Genomic DNA, 18742 nt, shown 5'->3' on the forward strand with positions numbered 1-18742 from the left:
CTAGTCTGTAGAAAATTGATACTTGCATGAAATTAATCCAACATGTACAATTTCAAACAGTCAGAGAAAAACTTTGTGGCAGATCCTGTGCACTGAGAGGACTTTTTGAGATTTAAACTGGAAACCTTACTGGGTGTGAAGTGGCAATCTTTAGGAGTGGCACATTACTATTGGTTAAATAACTTCCACCAACAGGAGTCATTAAGGAAAGAAACGCAGAGATGCCAGCTTCTAGATGCATGCTCCCAGTTTCCTCCAGCCTCTAGTGGAGCTTTGAAGTCTTCAGTAAACTTTTACCTGATGACCCTGCCTCTGCCTTTTGCCCTGAATGCCTCCAAGACAGCTTCCTCTTACATGTACCAAAGTACAGGTTGAACAAAACAGACTTTCTCAGTCGTAACCGTTGGTGGGCATGGGGCCATGCCCCCGCAACTTAATTTGAGAGACGGCCCGATGTGTCCCTTGTGGGGCAACTTTATAAAACCTGAGGACAGACCAGGAACCCACGGAAGGCAGCTGGACTGAGAGGGCTTTGTTCTCCATTGATTTGTTTCCAAAGTCAGTAGGTGAACAGAACTCACATTGTGCACTTTTTCCATGAGTAAACTCAGGCTGTCAACGGAGCCTCCTCTGCCCGGTTGAGTTGCTCTGCTTTGAGAAAAAGACTGAGCTCCTTGTACCCAGCATGAAGCTAAATAAGCCATTTAGAGTGAAGGATTTTTTCCTTCTTCAATGGACTGTGGAGATGCCAGAAACAAACTGTGTTTACATAAGAGATCAATCTGTGGTTGCAAGATAGCTTTCCACCCTTTCGAGATTTTCCCCCCAAAAAATGGAACAGCTGCTTAATATGCACATAGAAATGATCAAGCATACAAAATCTATTCATTTATGTTTGTGCAAGTTGGATTATTGCCACCATTGTATTACAAAGATTCATTCTGTGGTCGCTGACTCACTAATTACAGCCATTTATGCATTGAGATAGAATACAAAGGCTGCAGCACAAAATCCATTTGCTGCTGACTCTTTCCAACCTCTGTGACTGCCTATTGTGTTTAAAAATGTTCCAGCTAAAAGATATATATATATATTAATTAGACATGCAAGAGTTGGAGCATTTCCACAGAAGGATACAATTCTGTTCATTTAAATGACAATGGCGTGTCTGCCAGCTGCTTTTCCCAGCGCTCTCTAACCCCGGCCATTATCGCAATTCAAAGAGTAATCAGCCTCCTCTGAGTCACACACAATACAGAGAAAGTGTTTTCCGTGGATTTTAAAAAGCTTGGAGTTTTCTTTCTAATGCAAAAGTGGTTCAACTGAGCAGCAGTGGACAGTGTTAGACTTTTTTTTTTTTTTTTATGTAGAACACCGGGCAATCAGCAGTTCCGAGTTTATTTAATTTCAGTCTAGAAAATTGGCCAAAAACCCTGGAAAGTGTTGTAGCCTAACGTTGATTCCGGGGGTTTCCCTCCTTTTGCTATGACACCATTTAGTAGCTGAGTTTGTCAATGAGAGCTTTGTAGCTCTGTTCTCTGTTCCCAGGTTGCTTGAGTAAACAGTACAGTACAGATACTTCACACTCCTGCTGTATTCATCCAGAGCCAGAAAACCTGAGCGTTTTGCTTCTTCTCAATTTCAGCCGTCAGTTCCCTCCACCCACCAAATCAAAGGACCTCTTTACTTGAGGTCAGGCAGGTAGCTGCATTGCCGGAGAGTAGACTATTTATTATTATTATTATTATTATTATTATTATTATTATTATTATTATTATTATTATTATTATTATTTAAGGCTTTTGACATTTAACAAAGGATGAAAAGGTTTTGAGTCTCAAAATCACATTAAAAATTACTCACGTTTCTATAGTTAGAAAGTAATTTCAAAGAGATTCCAGAGTGACTGAATATTTCTCCGGCTGTTTGGAGCACAGGGTAATACAATGTGGCTAAAAGAAGTGAAGTAATTTTACATCGTGTTCAAGAAAAACACCTTTGATGACTTTTCAACATTTCCATAACCACAGAGAGTTATGGTGTGGAAACTAAAGAAGTCCCACTGATTATGCTTATGAACGGGACAGTAATTATTCTTCGACATGACTTTTCAACAAGTTAGATTAAAAAGTTTCATATGAGAAATTTAAAACAAGTCAAATTGAAGGGATTCAATGCTGTACTAGAGGTTATTCAATCACTACACATTCACACCTTTCACAAAATACCATCTCAATGCAAAACATGTTGGAGCAGCACAAACTGCTTCTTTGCATTTTTTTACAAAGAAGTTAGATAAATCATAAGAGGTTCCTGAGACACTTGGAAGCTGGATGGGTATAATACCACTTTTCATCTAATACTGAAGGAGCAAAAATGGTTTCTGAATTGAAAAGGGTTAGGCTTATTTTGTCAGTATAGGTTTTTGATTAAATTGTGATTATTTGTGATTAATTAATTGCAATTAAAAACTACTTAATAACTACTGAAATGATTAACTACTACCAATAATAAAACTACACAGATCCACTTAAAAAAAATAAAAATACAAGGTATGTGTTCAAGGTTTAGAAACCCTTAGTCATACAGTTTCTAGGGTCCTTCTCAAGGACATGCCAGAGAAAGTGACTTGAGTTTTCTTTGGCTGCATGCAGCATAGAGCAGCAAACCACCTGCTTACCTGTCTTTTGAGACACATCATAAAACACTGTTGTCTTAGGAAGGCCATCAACAAAACTCTGGAAACTTTACAGAACCACAACCCCAAGCAGTGTTACGCAACCTCGAGCCTGTTTAATTTCCTCTCCTCAAAAACCAGATGTATGCAAAGATTGTCAAGCATTTCTCATAACAAAATCATAAACAGTTTGGTTTGACTTAGTGCAGTCATTTGTTCACATGTTTCTTCTGTCAATGTCATGTTTTTATTATTATTATTATTATTATTATTATTTTACACTGGAGGTGCAGGTCTGTGCTCATTGTTATCCACAATTACTGCTCATGGTGGCAAAAGTGGCTTTCGTGTTCCCAGTATTCGCAACAGGAAATGAGGAAAGACTGATTGGTTACAGTTGGAGCATCAATCTGCTTTCAACCTCTCTTTGTCCTGGTAACATTACAGTAACGGAGAGAACCAAAATAAGCACGTCCCTTCGGGTTAAGTAATGCCTTGTTTTGGAAGCATAAAACTGTTCTCAAGCAATATCTGAAAAAAGAGGGTGCTACTTTTATTTTCCTGAACAGGTTCCAAAATACACTGAGCCCCCCGCCCACATTGGCTGTACACCACATCCCCTCCTCACCCCCCAAAAAGGGCTATCAGAGCCATTATATTGTCTCTGCAGATGAATAGACAAACGCAGCCTGGTATGCTAAGTGAAGGAGAGTCTTTAAACTGCTATGAAGCAAAGCTCTGTTCAAGGTTGGCCACTATTAATGACTGGGTTTTAGAGCATGAGAAGCTGTTTGGATTGTGGGCAATACGAGCCAGGGAGCGCGGGATCAGAGTCGCGTCGACAGGATCTGTGGGGAGCCGTGTCATGTCCAGAGAGAGCTGCCTGTGCTCTCACTTTCCTGACAGGTTGCAGTAAAAGTCGCCATGGACTGAAGTGAGGATCTGATGACTGCGTGCAGAGTTCTGCAGCAGCACCTTTCTAAAGTGACTCAACTGACACTGCAAGCAGCCAGCTGTCTCGCAGATTTGCACTCTCACATGGTGGAAGCAGTCTCCTCCTTTTCCTCTGCGAGAACAGTGTTTGCACTGTCAGAGCCCAGAGCTCCAGAAAATGGTAATATACACATTTATAATGTTAACATAAGTCATGTTTTTTTTTTTTGTTTGTTTTTGTTTTTCAGAGGAGCTGAGGTGTGCTGGGGTGACATGTCCTGCCCTGCAGCTGCCCTCTTGCCCCAAAGGGTCAGTCTTGACCAAGAGCTACACGCCCCCTGCAGGGTGCTGCCCCTCCATGCCGCCCCAGTGCACATGTGATTTCCGTGCCTGCAACAAAACCCACTGTCCAAGCGGCCAGCACGCTGTTCTGATCAGTCAGGCTAGCGGTCGGCCAGGAGACTGCTGTGACATATTTGAGTGCCAGAAAGGTAATTCCACTGAAGTACATACCACACACTTTGATTGCTCTCCTTCACAGAAGCAGTTGCACAGTTGGTGGGAGGTACTTCATTGATCTGGAGGTAATTATTTCCCCCTGCATGAGGCTTTCCCCTGCTGAATAGTAAAAAGGAAAGTTGCTGATTAGATTGGAACTGTTAGGAGTGCTGAGTCAATTTCCCCCCAGAGTTTATAAGAAATAGTTCAGGATTTTCTAAGTAAGATTCTGTTAGAAGAGTATAAGTAGCCAGTACCTTACCAGCTGTAGATAGCTCATTTTTCATGTTCATTTCGTACAACCTAGATTATACTGGGTATTTTAAACTAACGACCGGGGAAAAGAATAAACTGGACTTCCACCACTCAAATATCAAAAGGGGAGGCAGCGTGTCGGCAATAGTCCTTCTGTTAGAAACGCATTCTAAGAACAGAAATTGCTGGAGAACAAAGCCTGTATGTGACATTCATTTTGCTCTCTGTAGTGGTCCACTTGGGTCCACTTGGAGTCTCAGTGGACATCACTGTGTAGTCCAGATTGTTTTGTGCTTGTTGACTGTGTATATGCAGAAAAAAGGGAGTCATATCATGTGCAAAAGAAGGAAAACAGCAATGTTGGTTTTAAGAAATTTAGAGAGATCTTGGTGTTTCCCCCTTTTGGATCATTAATCGGAAAATCTGCTTTGCTATATTGATGAGAAATCACTTTTTTTTTCAGTTGTAATTTAAATTTTCTTTTAATGTCTTCTAAATAGATAGTTCTGAATAACGTGCAAAGCAGACCACAATCGACTCTCCCCACCCCCTATGAGGTTGCACTGAAAACTGAATAACACTAAATAAAACTCTGTGGTTGAACAGAACCAAAGTTGGTTGTTAAAGACATGCACAGCTTGTGAGTTTGAGCACAAAGGATTTTTTTATTTTGCTGCCTTAAAAGCAGGTTGATGTGAAAAGGAAAATACTAAGACAGTATTTTTTTTTTATTTTTTTTTTTGGGTTTTTACACTTTACTAACCCCAACTGTGCATCTTTGGTGTTGTACATGTTATGTTGTCAGTATGTCTCACACAGGGAGGTCTTAAGTGATACACCACCTCCCACCCCTACTTCTTGTATTAGACAAATAATCAGATTCTTTGTGAATAAACAGTCAATGCAAATGTGACAAAAGTTCACAAAATGACATTTGCACATTTATGCTGAATGGAGACCCCGGGAAGCAATATTATCTCCTCCTAAACTTTTGACAAAAACTCACTTCAAAAATCTGACCCATTACTTTAGAGACTGGGAATTTTTCCAAATAGCCTAAAGAGATGGGACATATAAGAGGGAAAATGATACAGCAACAGGGGGGAAAGAAAACTACAGTTTCTCAAATCTTGAGTTTTGTAGAGCATATAGGTAATCAGGAGCTCCAGCAGGGAGGGGACCTGCAGTACTGGCCTGTTTACTCTGCCCGCCCAACAAATATTTAGTGTTTTACCAACAGAACAAGTTCCCATTCTGGCCCATCCAGATGTATAAATGTGTGCCGTGTCCTGGAATTAATAGACTTAACAAGCCTGGTGACCAGAAAAGTGCTTAGGCTATGAATTTTCTGAACAGGAGTGCAGTGTCAAAGGGTTCCTGTCTGGTCACACATCCAGAGGGGAAAAGGTTCAACAGTTCATTGATGGGAATGCTTTTTATGTGCTCCAGTCTGCCAGTGGGGAGGGTAATCGAGTCCGGCATGCCGGCGGGGGCTGAATGGCAGCCGTGGGGGCCACAGGATCAGTGTTTTGATAACAAGTGTCCGCTGCTTTTTGGACCTGGGGCTTGATGCCTTTTGTGTTGCGTCTACTGTCCGTTAGGCCCTGCATGATTGCCTGCAGTGTCAGAAAGCTCCACAGAAAGGGAAGTGGACAAAAGCACAGACAGAGTCCCCCTCTGTAAATTTTCTGAAGCAACATTGACACAGCATGTCTAAATCACTTGAGACACCATCCTCCAATGAAAGACATTTTAGCACACCCTGTATTGTATTTCCGTTAGTGGTCTGGAACGATTGGATTGTTTCCATGGCTGGGGCAAGGGGCTCATTTTTAACTAGGATGAGTGTGTGCAATTACCAAATGCACTTAGTGCATTTTGGCTTCCATAAACAATGGAAGGTATTCTTCTACTGACTGAACAACTATTGTAGTCTCTACAACTTCCAACACTGTTCTGGATCAATAACATGATGTCACAGATGATCCTGTTTAACTGCTGTTTCTTAACACTCTGGTTGGCACATTCGCAGAAAACGTCCCATGATGTCAGACTTTACTCACATTGCACATGATAATAAGATTCATGCTGATGTTAAGCAATAAGGCTGAGATCATCATGGAAGACTTGATCTTGTTTTGAGCATGCAGCCAACAGCTGTCCTCAAAAGATTTTGAGATGCATTAAAGATAGAAGTTAAATTTCCCATCCATTATTCATTTTTTTTTTTTAGAAAACACAATGTTTTGGTCTCAGCACTGTCACAGTTTTAGATAGGCTTCTGCTCATTGTTTTCGTCCATCTATGTCCACATCAAATCCTCTTATCAGTTTATTGAAGAATGAACGTCATAAAGCATGACTGGAATTTAAACTCTGCTCCACATGTTGTTTAAGGGATTACCATTAACAAAAGCTCAGGAAATCACATGTGAGCGTCCCCTTAAAGTGACTTCCTATTGCTTCTCTGAGCGTAAAAAAGCCATTGCCTTCCCTTTTGATTTAGCCGGGCTGAAGCACTTATTGCATTTTCTCTGGTCGGTTCTGATGCACACATAAGTGGGATAAAAGGAACGGAGAATGAAAGGGGAGAGAAGGGTGAAAAATGGACAAGGAGAGTAATAAAAGATCAACAAATCCCCTGCTTTACTTTCAACTCCCACCTGCTTCGTATTAGGAGCGCAGTGCTGGTTGTCGGGAGGCATGGGGTCATTTGGCGCGGAGGCTTTTGAGTCTCCGCCTAAAGGTATGGCGTACAGATGCAGGCATGACCTCTGATCTCATTTATGACTACAAAAGACTCCCACATCGGCTCAAGAAACGTTACCTTAAGACAGTAAGTTGTCTTCTGTAACACTTTCTCACATGCGTGTGCATCTCAATAAATGAAAGTATCTTCAAAAAGTGAAATTTGGTAATTCTAGTCAAAACTCACTGCACACTGAGAGATAGATATTAGTTTCTGTTAATTCCAATGGTGAGTTATTTTATATCATCATTAAAAGGATATTAATCTAGAGATTGTATGTTTTGATCTACACTATCCAAAGAAACCAGTTATCCAGCAGATAGTGATTGACCCTTACTCAAGAAGGGTGTAACACAAAGGTTATTGTTAAAGAAAGATGGCTGTTAAGCATCTTAACGGAAAGTAATTGTGAGGAAACAGTTACTTAGAAAAATGTACACAAGCAACATGCATATCTTCTGCTTTGAAAGGACCATGAAGCAACCCTCCTATATAGGAGAGGGGCTAGAATTGCTACATTTGTTTTAACAAGCCATTCTAGAACCAGAGACCAGATTGTTGCTTGGTCTTCAAAGTTCATGACTTTGCTGGCGATTTTGTCCTGTATTAGATTGCTTGATCATAACTTTTTCTCAATGCAGACTTGGTCAACCACTTCATAGTCTTAAGGACTTACTCCCCAGGTGTATTCAAAGATACAATATCGGAGGATCAACTTCATGTCAGGACCTTTCAGCTGATTGCAAGGTGTAAAGAACATACGTAGCTTGTGGATTGAAAATGATGATCTAAAAAAAGAGCTCAAGTTGCCTGTGATCTAGTGTTAGGTTTCTCCAAACTTTATTTAGATGCCGCTTTTACTTTCCAGCTGGACATTTTACTTGACCACACTGCCAAACATACCAAAATGTGTAATGATCTTGGTAACACTGAGCTCCACTGACTAGAAAACGTATGGGATATTGTCTAGAGGAAGGTTAAAGACAACGCAAGACCAATGGAAAGAGCCATTGGTCTTGTGTAATATTGAAATTTTGCGAGAAACTGAAAGGTTTCCGTCAGCTAAAAGCCATAACCATTAACTGTAACAGAAATAAACACTCTTTCTGTAATTAATTTTCAAATTGAATTAGTGGAATAACCACATTCTAATTTAATGCAGCATGCCTGTGTATTGATTTAAACATACCATGTTGCGTAAGATGTAATTTTGATAGACACATCAGCACCTGTTGACCATGTAGAGAAACTGAATTCAGGTTTCTAAAATTGAATTAATTCAGGATAATTGTGTTACAGAATGCCTCTTGAAGAGGCTCTAAATGCTTGAATTCTGTTGGAGAAATTCAGGCCAAGGCGCTGATTGAGTTCACCTGGTTTGCGAGTGCTGGGTTGCACAATTCAATCAATAATACAAGATAATTTATTTAGGAATAGGTTGTTTTCATGCACAGTTGTGACAACCTTTCACTGATGAAGAAGAGGTTGCTGATAACTGTACTCCTTTTCTAATGTGGTCATGAGTTGGACTTAAACATGAAGGACAAAGTATTGTGTACTTACTCCCAAGCCCCAGTGTGCTGATAATTGTCCATCCTACATAAAATTTAGTTTAATACTAACTCTATTTTTGTCTTCACAGTCTCTCCAAATTGCGTCTTCAATGGCAAAAAGTTCTCAGAAGGAGAGGTGTACCGCATGGACCCCTGCTGGCTGTGTCAGTGCCGCGGAGGAATCTCCTTCTGCTCCAAAGCCGAGTGTGGTGAGCTGGACTGTGAAAAGTTCTACATTCCAGAGGGCGAGTGCTGCCCCGTTTGCATAGGTACACATTCTTTCACTGAAATGTGTCAATTTCATTCGAGATTTTTGCTGAATCATCACATTATTCTAATGAGCGAGCCCAAGGCCCTTTTCTAAATTAACGTTGGCATTTTTGAAAAATGCTGATTTTTTTGCTCTGTTTGCACCACTAATTCACCTTCAGTTTTTAGTGAGAACAAACCCTGAGACTTTCAAAAAGGCTTTGCAAAATAGCAAACTTTGAAAAACAGAATTACAGTGGTAAACAAATGTTGATTTTTTTTTAATCTGAAAAACTGATATTTTGTAGAGCAATTTCTGTTAGTGATGTATCCACGTAAACTGGACATCTACAGATAAATAAAATTATGACACAGATGCCCACTTCTTAGAGCACTACTTTTCCAATTTTCTTTCACATCTTTTTTGCTTTGCCCTGTTAAACCTTATGACCAAGTTCAGAAAGTTACACAAGAGACTAAACTGTAAATACTTTTAAAGAACATAAGCTACTATTTTTGCTATTTGCTATTTTAGCTACTATTGATCTTTCAGATCTCTTTCCTAACACTGCTTTAGCCATGCTCATTATCTTCTTTTGAATTTTAATTTCTATGTTTAAGTTGTTGCAAGCCACTGGCACATAAAAGTTTCAACAGCATTTTCTCTGAAATCCTTTAGCTACAGATATTTTTTTAACTAGAATATTATACTAGCCAATCTCTGAATATGATAATTCCTTGTCTTGTAACTCACCCTGTGCGAGTTTATCTTAATAACTCCCTCATGCACTCACCTGTCATAGTTCTTGACATATGTGGCACATAAGAACAGCCAGCCAGGGATTCAATAAGTCTTTTAGTAAGCAATGATTTGCAAGATCGGTTTTATTTCTAATTTGTGAGGCATGCGCTCAAAGCCAGGTAGGCAGCTTTGCTATGTCAATTTGGCTTTGGAAAAGAAAAGGTCTTGCGGTGCATCTGGCAACCACATTATAGTCAGTCAGGAGCCTGTGGATGGATATTGCAGCCAACGCTGGCCTCTGCCAGCATACCTACAGTTAATCAAATGCATGAGAAAGGATAAAAGGCAAAGAGTTGGAGCGTTGGAGGATCACCTTGAAATGTGGAGTCTTTTGGATGATTTGAATGCTGTTCTAACAGAAAATCAATTTGACTTCAATTCAAATAAAGGCTATCAATGCTTAAATAAACAAAAACCTTTGATCAATCACACAATGCTCTTTTAGAACACCCTGTTTGACAGTGATCTCCAAACTTTTTTGCCATGAGGCGCAAAGCATGTGGGGGCCACAAATATTTGCATATTTTTATAACATTATTAAAGCAAAAGTGTACTTTTTCTTTAATCTGCTCAATATCATACTAAAAAAATGTCTCATTTGAAAAGTGAGATTTGCTTTTGAGAAAATCTAGGTTGATGTTTGTGGCTTTAGTTGCTCCATAATTAATGGGAATCTATTTTTTTGCACCTAATATTTTTTAAGAAGATGTTATTTATAAAATATGTTGCCCTAAAATATGAAAAAGTGTAAATGTATGCCAGATTTGCTCCATTCTAATGGAAGGATGTGGGGCACCCCAGGTTTTACAGCGAGCCATAAATGGCCCGAAGGCCGCACTTTGAACACACTTGCTGTATGACTTAGAAGTAAAAATCCAATTGTTAGTAGCCAAAGTCTGTGAGAGATTAGACGATGTAAAACAGAGTTTCAATAATATTTAAAATGAAGAGCAATTTATTATAGAGTTGACATTTTAAACTGTCTTATTTTAGAAGTTAGCATGGCTTGTGGTGTTATTAGCAGTTGGTATAGCTTTGCTGCCTTTCCGTAAGAAGATGCTGAATTTGAGTCCTGGCCTGGGGCCTTTTTTACATTGAATTTGCTCAGGCTTCTGTTACAGGCCTTGATTCTGTCTGGGCCTAAAAAATACACGAAGTAGGATAATTGGTGTCTCTAACTTGCCCGTAGGAGTGATTGTGTGTGTGCAGGGTTGTTTTTCCTTTGGCCCTGTGATAGACTGGCAACCTGTGCAGAGTGTATCCCCCTCTCTAGCCCAGTAACAACTGGAGAAAGGTACCAGCACCCATATCCCCTGCCGCAACCGTGCAAGGATAAACAAGTATAGACAATAGATGGATGGTTAGCGATGCTAACATGACTAAAACATCAGTTTGATCAAACACCAAGATTGCAGGTTTTTGTTTTTTTATATATATCTCTTGCTGTCTCAAAAGTTGAATGAACCACAGACACATTCCAACAATTCTTCTGACTTCATTTGCTTTCAGTGCAATAATAAACATCAATATTTTGTTAAAGCAGAACTGGTACAGTTTATGAAGGCATACACTGAGTGAATAAAAATCAGTTTAGGCCAATCTCAGTCTACTGAATGGGATTTTAGCAATCGAAATTTCAGTATTGCTCTTGTACACTGTGAACTGCTACCTTTATGTCTTTCAGACTCACACATTAAACTTTTATTTTCATTAAAAAAAAAGAAAGATCCATGGTTTTAGATTTACATATATTAAGATTGTGTCTAAGATGTTTAAAAATGGCAGATAAAAACAAGGTTAAGAGCTTGCCTTCACTGTCATCCATTACCTAAAAGTGAGCAGAATAACTCATCAGGTTCACTTTAAAACTGTCACAAAACTTTATGGCTTCTACTCAAGGCTAATGAATAAATCTATAAAAGAACTTTCTTTTCTTCAGAGAGAAAATTGATATATTAGAAGTCTGGCTTGCCCTTTGACCAGGGACCTTGGGGATTCAAAGCTAAGATTTGAACAAAGAAGTTGTAGTATTTGCCAAAAACTAGAGTGGATTCTGCTGGGACTAGATATTGAGAAACTTTAAAGCCTGCCTATGTTGCACTTTAGAAAATCTTACTTGTAATAACAAATGTGCCGCAAACATTTAAGCTCTTGTTTATATTTCCCAGATTCAAAAGTGTTTTGTCGCTGGCTCTTGTTCAAAAGAAAGTCTCAGTATCTTATTGACTCCCAGGCGGGATATCCTGCTTCTTACTGTCTGCCTCAGCTGCAGACGAGGACGGGGAATCAACTCTGAAAACGGTTTTATTTTGACACCCAAGTAAACTATAAACACAGATTCACAAAACAGAAGTACATAAAATGTTCCTTTCTTCCTTTACTTTTGTACCAGAATTGCATAGCGGATGTGCATTTTTCTTTCTCAGATGTTGAGTTGATGTCGATGGACAGCACTAAGGCTAGCTGCTGGGTGAATAACAAACTCCGAACCCACGAGGAACAGTGGAAAGAAGACGACTGCACATTCTGTCAGTGTGTGGATGGGGATCCACACTGTACAGCCATGGCCTGCAAACAGAGTTGCCAGAACCCTGTAAAGATCCCTGGAGAGTGCTGTCCCTTCTGCGAAGGTATCGGAGGGCTTTCCAACCAAGCATCCCGTCGTATTTATTAAGTTTAATACACAGCCAAATTCTCTGGGCTACACATTAACCCACATACCGCACGGGTAAGGCTCTTGTGGCCCTGCAGCTTTACTACAAAGAATATATCGGCATGGGCTCATTAAAGGGGAGGCCATAGTGCATTCTTCAAGCTGTAGGGTTCTTTGTATTTCTTTATTGCCCTTGCCCACCAAAATGAGACCCACCTGTGTGGATGAGGTTACGGCATGCTTTCAAAGCAGGAGGCTGCATAATTGAGCTTGATCTTTTCTTTCTTCATAAAATTAGTTACAGCTCGACGAGCCACTCCTCCCGCAGAATGTCCCAAGAACGGTTTAGTTGTTCTATTCTTATTTATAATGCAGATTTACAGTAAAGTTGGCCCAAACACAAGGCAGTCTGGAGCCATGCGTGAATTTGCATTAAGCCCCCCGGGATGCTTTTTTTCCTCTAAACTGGCAGACTGAAGCTTCTGCGTGTGCCAGACACATTAAACTTATTAATGGGAGGCTACTAAGCAACACACAGACATCCCATCCCATCTTGGAGTGTAACCTACCTTAGTGCAGTGTAATTGCTCTGCAGTTATCTGTAATTGCTGTTTAGAGCAGTGTAAATGTGCAAATAGGTAGCTATCACAGATGGAAAGAAAGATTAGACGTTGCACCAGAGGGGGTTTAAACAAATGCTCATTTACGTTTGATAAAGTTATATTTTTATGTCATAATGCTACGTCTGTCACTGTTCTTTCATTTTGCAGAGCCATCCTATGAAACAGTTAGCCCTTTGCTGTGTCCACCATTGGAAAATTGCTCCCTTTCAGGGAATGAATGCCCCTATGGCTTCCAACAGGACCACAATGGGTGCCTCCTCTGCCAGTGTCTCAACAGTAAGTTTTACCTTTGGTTTGAAATCTCAGGGAATTGATTTTAGTGTAATAAACATCTGATATAGACATTGATCATTTTCTTGCTGAAAATGATCAATGCTCTGACTCCATTTTGTCAGATTCCTCTGACAAAATGCTTTGTCAGCGGAATCTTCGTGTGCACAACCAAATAGCACACTATGTCTTTGCTTTTCTAAAGCTTTATAAGATGACCTTCCTAACTCAACTCTTTCAGATGACTCCTGTCCTGACTTGGGAAAGTACTGTCCTCTGCAATGTCCGACGGGATATGAGAAGGATGATTTGGGCTGCGAGGTGTGTGAGTGCAGCATCCCCACTCCCAAGTGCCGAACCCTGACCTGCACAAAGACCTGCCCTTATGGATATGTGTATGTTCACCCGATGACCCAATGGGTTTCTCATCACTCAAATCCAGCTATTCTCATCTGTCTAAACATCTGTTTAAACAGGCCCGTGGTTTCAGCCTGTTTAATGTCATCTGTTTCTGTTGACTCTGCAGGTTGTTTTTGCACCTTCACTATTTTGTGGTTATGTATTGCTTTGAAAACTTTGACAAGATGACGCATCAGTTTGTATCTGCCAGAAGCACTTTACGCAACTGTTTTGACAACTGATAACTACTAATGAGCTGCTAATAAAGACTAAGCTGCTGCAACTTTTAATCTGCTGAAAGCACTTTATGCAGCTAAAATGTTGACTGCTGTGCTTTCTCTTGATTAAATGAGAAACGATTTTGTTGCATATTTTACTGATTAAGTCGGTGCCTGCATTGCGTTAATGAGCCAGATTTATCCAGCTGACTGAATCAGTTTTAACTTAATCCTAATTTATTCATATATAAACATGTAGACATTATCTAAATTCTTAAAATCGGAGGCATATAAATTGTATGTAATACATTTGTTAGATTATTAATTAGATAATATTAGCAATTTGTAAGTCATATAGAATAACTTTTAACTAAATCAAACTAAATTATAGTTTTGTTTTGTTTTTGCATAATATGTCATTCAGATTAACTGAGGGGGAGTCACTCCAAGCAGGCCTTATTGTCAAGCACAAGAAGTTGACAGAAAATGAATGGAAAGGATCCTAAGTCACAGTGTTACACAGAAGTCCAGTATTCTAACTAAAACTCATACGAAAAGCAAAAAGACTTAAGCGTTTTGAACTTCAGAAGTTTAGATTTTCTTTGTCCGGGCCCGGGAGAGGACTTCATCAATTTCTTTAAGAACCATGTTAATCAAGTGCTTTATGTGTTTTAGACCTGTCACCTCTTGTGTGCACAGTAAATTGCTGTGTTTATATAATCAGCTGAGTGCTTATTGAATCTTATCGAGCATTACCTTGCAGCCTGTGCTTGCTCATTAGTCAGTATGTCAGCAGCTATTTGGCATCCACGATCAAAGCACCCATCTACCTTGGTGGCCATTCCCAGGATTCTGAATCTGTGAATGAATGTCTCTCTTTTTGAGTGCGATTAAGTTTCTGTGGGGTCCACGTTAGCCTTTCAGCTCCCTGCAACTCGTTCCCCTCCTAATCCCATTTAGCCCAATCAAACATCTGGGAGCGCTCTGTGCCAGAATGCTTAGTCCCCAGGCACTAGTCCCATTTCATAAATCATCATCCTGTCCCAAAGCAACGATCAAAACTGCATCAGGACCAAAGACAGCCGCAAGAAATATATACAGCCTTGCATCCGGGAGCTATGGCTGAAGACAGGCCTAATATAGTTGCAAAGAAAGGAAGAAAGTATAGAGAAGGATCCTGTGGGGGCAGAAAGAAGAGCAGGAAGTCTTTGTTTTATCCTTCCTAAGCAGCTGTTTGTGTCTTGCCTTAGAAGTCTGAAATCCTCTGAGAGCCTGTGTGTCTCACAGTGCAGATTTGTCCTCTCGCACTCCTGATTGTAGCTACCACGAAGCAAAACAAAAACCAAGTTATAATGATCACTTGATGACATCCTGTGAGTTTTTTGGTGTTCAAATCCAAACTAGGAGAAAAACAAACCCTGGAAAATGGATTAGGTGTGTTTTGAAGAATCTCCTCTAGAATTACCAGTTTATATAAAGTTCTTTGCACCAGCCTGTTTTTGTACCTTATGAACTTTTTCATATGATGATAGACTAACACAAATTTGACTCATTGTGTTTCTTTTGGCGAAAACAAGTTATGTATCCATTTATTTTCACTTCAAAGTTGTGCACTAATTTCTGTTTGTCATAAGAACGTCCAATAAGTTACATTGAAGCTTGTGGCAGTAATGTGATTAAAAAAATAAAAAAAAACTTTTAGATTTGTGAATAGTTATGCAGAGAACATCCACAAAGTCGAATCAGATTTATCCTTCTTAGTTAAAAATATCCACATTGTGAACACAGACTTTGAACGGCTTTTTTCCAGACATTACAATAGAAATTCTGCTGAGCCAGCAGTCTAATAACAAGGCCCCCCGTGTCTCCCCAAGAACCTCTATCCCCTCTGGAGCCCAAAGCCTTGCTTTGCATTCCACATGACATCTTTAAACAAAGCCTTGCCATAAGGTTGCCCCACACACTCTCTCAGTATTTGTACAGAGAGGCGCTGGCTGGCCACTCACAGTGTTGTTTCTATCACTCTTGTTGCTGTTTCAGCATAAATCGAGTCTTCAGTTTGCTGAAACTGAGATTTGCATCCACTTTATGCAGTGCATTATAGATTTTGGAGTCTGTTTGACTTCGGCAGACGAAGATTAATGGTGTGATTATTTGGGTTTAATGAAGTAGCATAAGAACCGAAATAATAAAAATCATAGCTTAACTGGAGAGAAAGTCAAAGAGGGAAGCTGAGTGAATGGTAAATGTGTGGATACGGTTTATTCTTTTATCTGTGATTTGACAGTTCATCAAGCTGTAACCCATCCATGTTTATTGGGCAGATAATTGAATCCATCTGTCCTGTTTCCAGCTTCTGCATTTCATTCTGCTTCTCTCTCTGCATGAAATCTATACTTATAACTTTCCGCCCAAGTTTCTTTCTTTTCCACTCAAGTAAAACTGTCTATTATCAGGTTGGCCATCGGAAGCCCCCTTCTTCCACCATCTTTTTCTGTAACGTCAACAACAATGTTTGAAAATCTACCCTAACTCTTACCAGTCCACTGCTCACAAACACTTTTATTTACCAACTGGAGATTCTGGGGCAATAAAGATGGCAACAGGCAGAATTGAAAGCATCTGAATTGGCTTTAAAGTGCCCCTTTCAGAGTCTTTAGGATTGGTATGATATTCAAACCACAAGCAACTCGCATGTTGACTTTTATTTGACATTCTTCAAAGAAACCAGTATAAAGAAAGAAAAACCGGTCCAGATGTTGATTGTTCGTGACTTTAGAATACTTCTTTCAATGTGTCACAAGACCATGTTTCTTCACAGATCTTGAAGAAATCCAGTCTTTGAAACGATTATGTGGGACTTCATAGCTAATTTGCCATTGCAATAACAGACTTTTACATTACGCGTGCTTCAATGTGTGTCTCATCCTGCAGGAGGAACAAACATGGCTGTGAAATGTGTCGTTGTGTGAAATGTCCTCCCTTCACCTGCGACAAGTACTGTAGCAATGGGTATCGACAGAACAAGAAGGGCTGCAACATCTGCATGTGCAAAGGTATCAAAGTAACTATTAAGTACCGAATCTAATCTCAGCACTGGTGAAAACGGGACATCTCCAAGTTTTAGCTCACCAGAAATTATAACTGAAATGCACAATAATCTAACTTGGAGTCATCGTATATTTAGCTTTCTGGGTTATACTGCATCTAGGTTGTTTTCATTCAACCGACGATTTATTTAAATAAGATAAATTACTGGGTCTTTTAAAGGCAAATGTAGATGTAGGGATATTTGATTAGTAGTCTCTCTGCTAAAACCGTCTCATTTACCTTAAGATCAACATGAATATGAGATAAGTGAAGTAAACTCCTATAGCAAATCTGAACATTAGCACTAAACAATCCTGGAGTTAAAAGCTTAAAAACAGGAGAATACAGCTTTGATCCTATGGGAGATTTTTTGGTTCTGTGACCTTTTGCTCCTCCCCAGTGAGATGAAAAGTTTTCCTGTTAAGTGTTTAGTTTTCTCCAGTGCATGTTTGTGTAACTGCAGTTGCTAAGAATTACCTCAAACCTTGAATTTCGAAATTATTTTCAGGTGCCACATTGATGCTGGATCACATTTCATGCTATGCGTTTATTTTTCCAATTTAGGCATATTACAAATATTTAATCTCCTGGTTTTCTCGGATAGTGGGTGCAGCGGTACACCTGGGTTCCTTTCTACAAACACAAACAAAAACTCGACAACACCTTCTGTAAATAATCCTCTGTTTACTTGAGTTAAAAATTCTGAATGAGCTTCTGTTTTAGATTTGGGAAAATGTAAAGGAAAGAGAAAACATTTTTGGAAGTCCATTTAAATTTATCTGTGCTTTTCAGACCTAAAATCTAAATGAATAGTCCTGTAAGCATCTGCCTAAGTTCGACAGTTCACAGAGTTCAAGCTGTGCTCCGGATCATTTAAAACTTTAAAAGCAGTGTTGTGACAACTTGACAATTTCTTGCTCTTAACAAGGTCTCTGCGTGCATTTGAACAATCTAATACTCAAGGCAGTGTCTAACTGAGTGAAATGACGTAGAAGTAACTATGTGGCTGTCATTAAGAACTCATTTTTCTCCAAGCGAAAAGAACATGAACTGCTTGTTTTTTTTTTTGTGCTCTTTCAAGAGCAAAAAGATCATACTTTCTATATATCATATATTTGTGTTTCTAGAAATTGACCAAGTTCCAAGCACAACCGTCCCAGCCAGCATGCCCAGCTTCTGCCTCACCTCCAATGGCCGCAGGTATGAGGAGGGTGACAGCTGGCACGACGGCTGCCGTGACTGCTACTGCCTCTCTGGGCGGGAGATGTGTGTCCTCATATCATGCCCCATGCCCAGCTGCTCTCAACCTGTTGTCAAGTCTGACCAATGCTGTCCTACATGTGAAGGTAAGGCTTCACTGTGAGAAACATCCCCATGTCTCAGCTTTATGAACATGTCTTGTCGTAATAACTACAACATAAGACAAGATATCGAGCTTGCACTGGCAGCAAAGTCCAAAATCAAACCATGCCAGCTTTGTTTCCATCAAGCAAGTTGCACCAAAGTGCTGCACAGCAACAAATAGATAGGAACAGTTAAAAAGGAAAAAAAGGGAGCTAGGGTTAGAAAACATGAATAAATAATTAATTAGCTTAAAAAGAAGCAAAGTAAAGCAAATAGAAATAGTAAAAATATCAAGAGTAGAGTTTATGACCAATTAGCCAGATTAGGTCTTAACATCCCTAAGCAACATCTGCTGACTATTGGAACAGCCAACGCTGGAGATGGCATCTTCATTGTAAATAATCATCCACTTCTGTGTAATATCCCAGTG

General features: G+C 39.7%; 1 protein-coding gene across 1 annotated transcript in view; it reads left to right on the forward strand.

The window, feature by feature from the left end:
• The window catches only part of LOC106915024 (cysteine rich transmembrane BMP regulator 1 (chordin-like)), a 45140-nt gene that overhangs the window by 17502 nt on the left and 8896 nt on the right, over positions 1–18742 (forward strand). The window contains exons 4-10 of the mRNA XM_014982325.2: positions 3859–4101; positions 8754–8933; positions 12142–12345; positions 13139–13267; positions 13503–13656; positions 16813–16934; positions 18096–18314. Of these exons, the coding sequence (XP_014837811.1) occupies positions 3859–4101; positions 8754–8933; positions 12142–12345; positions 13139–13267; positions 13503–13656; positions 16813–16934; positions 18096–18314 (1251 nt within the window). The remainder of the gene's footprint in view (positions 1–3858; positions 4102–8753; positions 8934–12141; positions 12346–13138; positions 13268–13502; positions 13657–16812; positions 16935–18095; positions 18315–18742) is intronic.

Source organism: Poecilia mexicana, unplaced genomic scaffold (assembly GCF_051168715.1).
Source record: "Poecilia mexicana isolate PSO_F unplaced genomic scaffold, ASM5116871v1 scaffold_22, whole genome shotgun sequence".
In the NCBI taxonomy this organism is placed as follows: domain Eukaryota; kingdom Metazoa; phylum Chordata; class Actinopteri; order Cyprinodontiformes; family Poeciliidae; genus Poecilia; species Poecilia mexicana.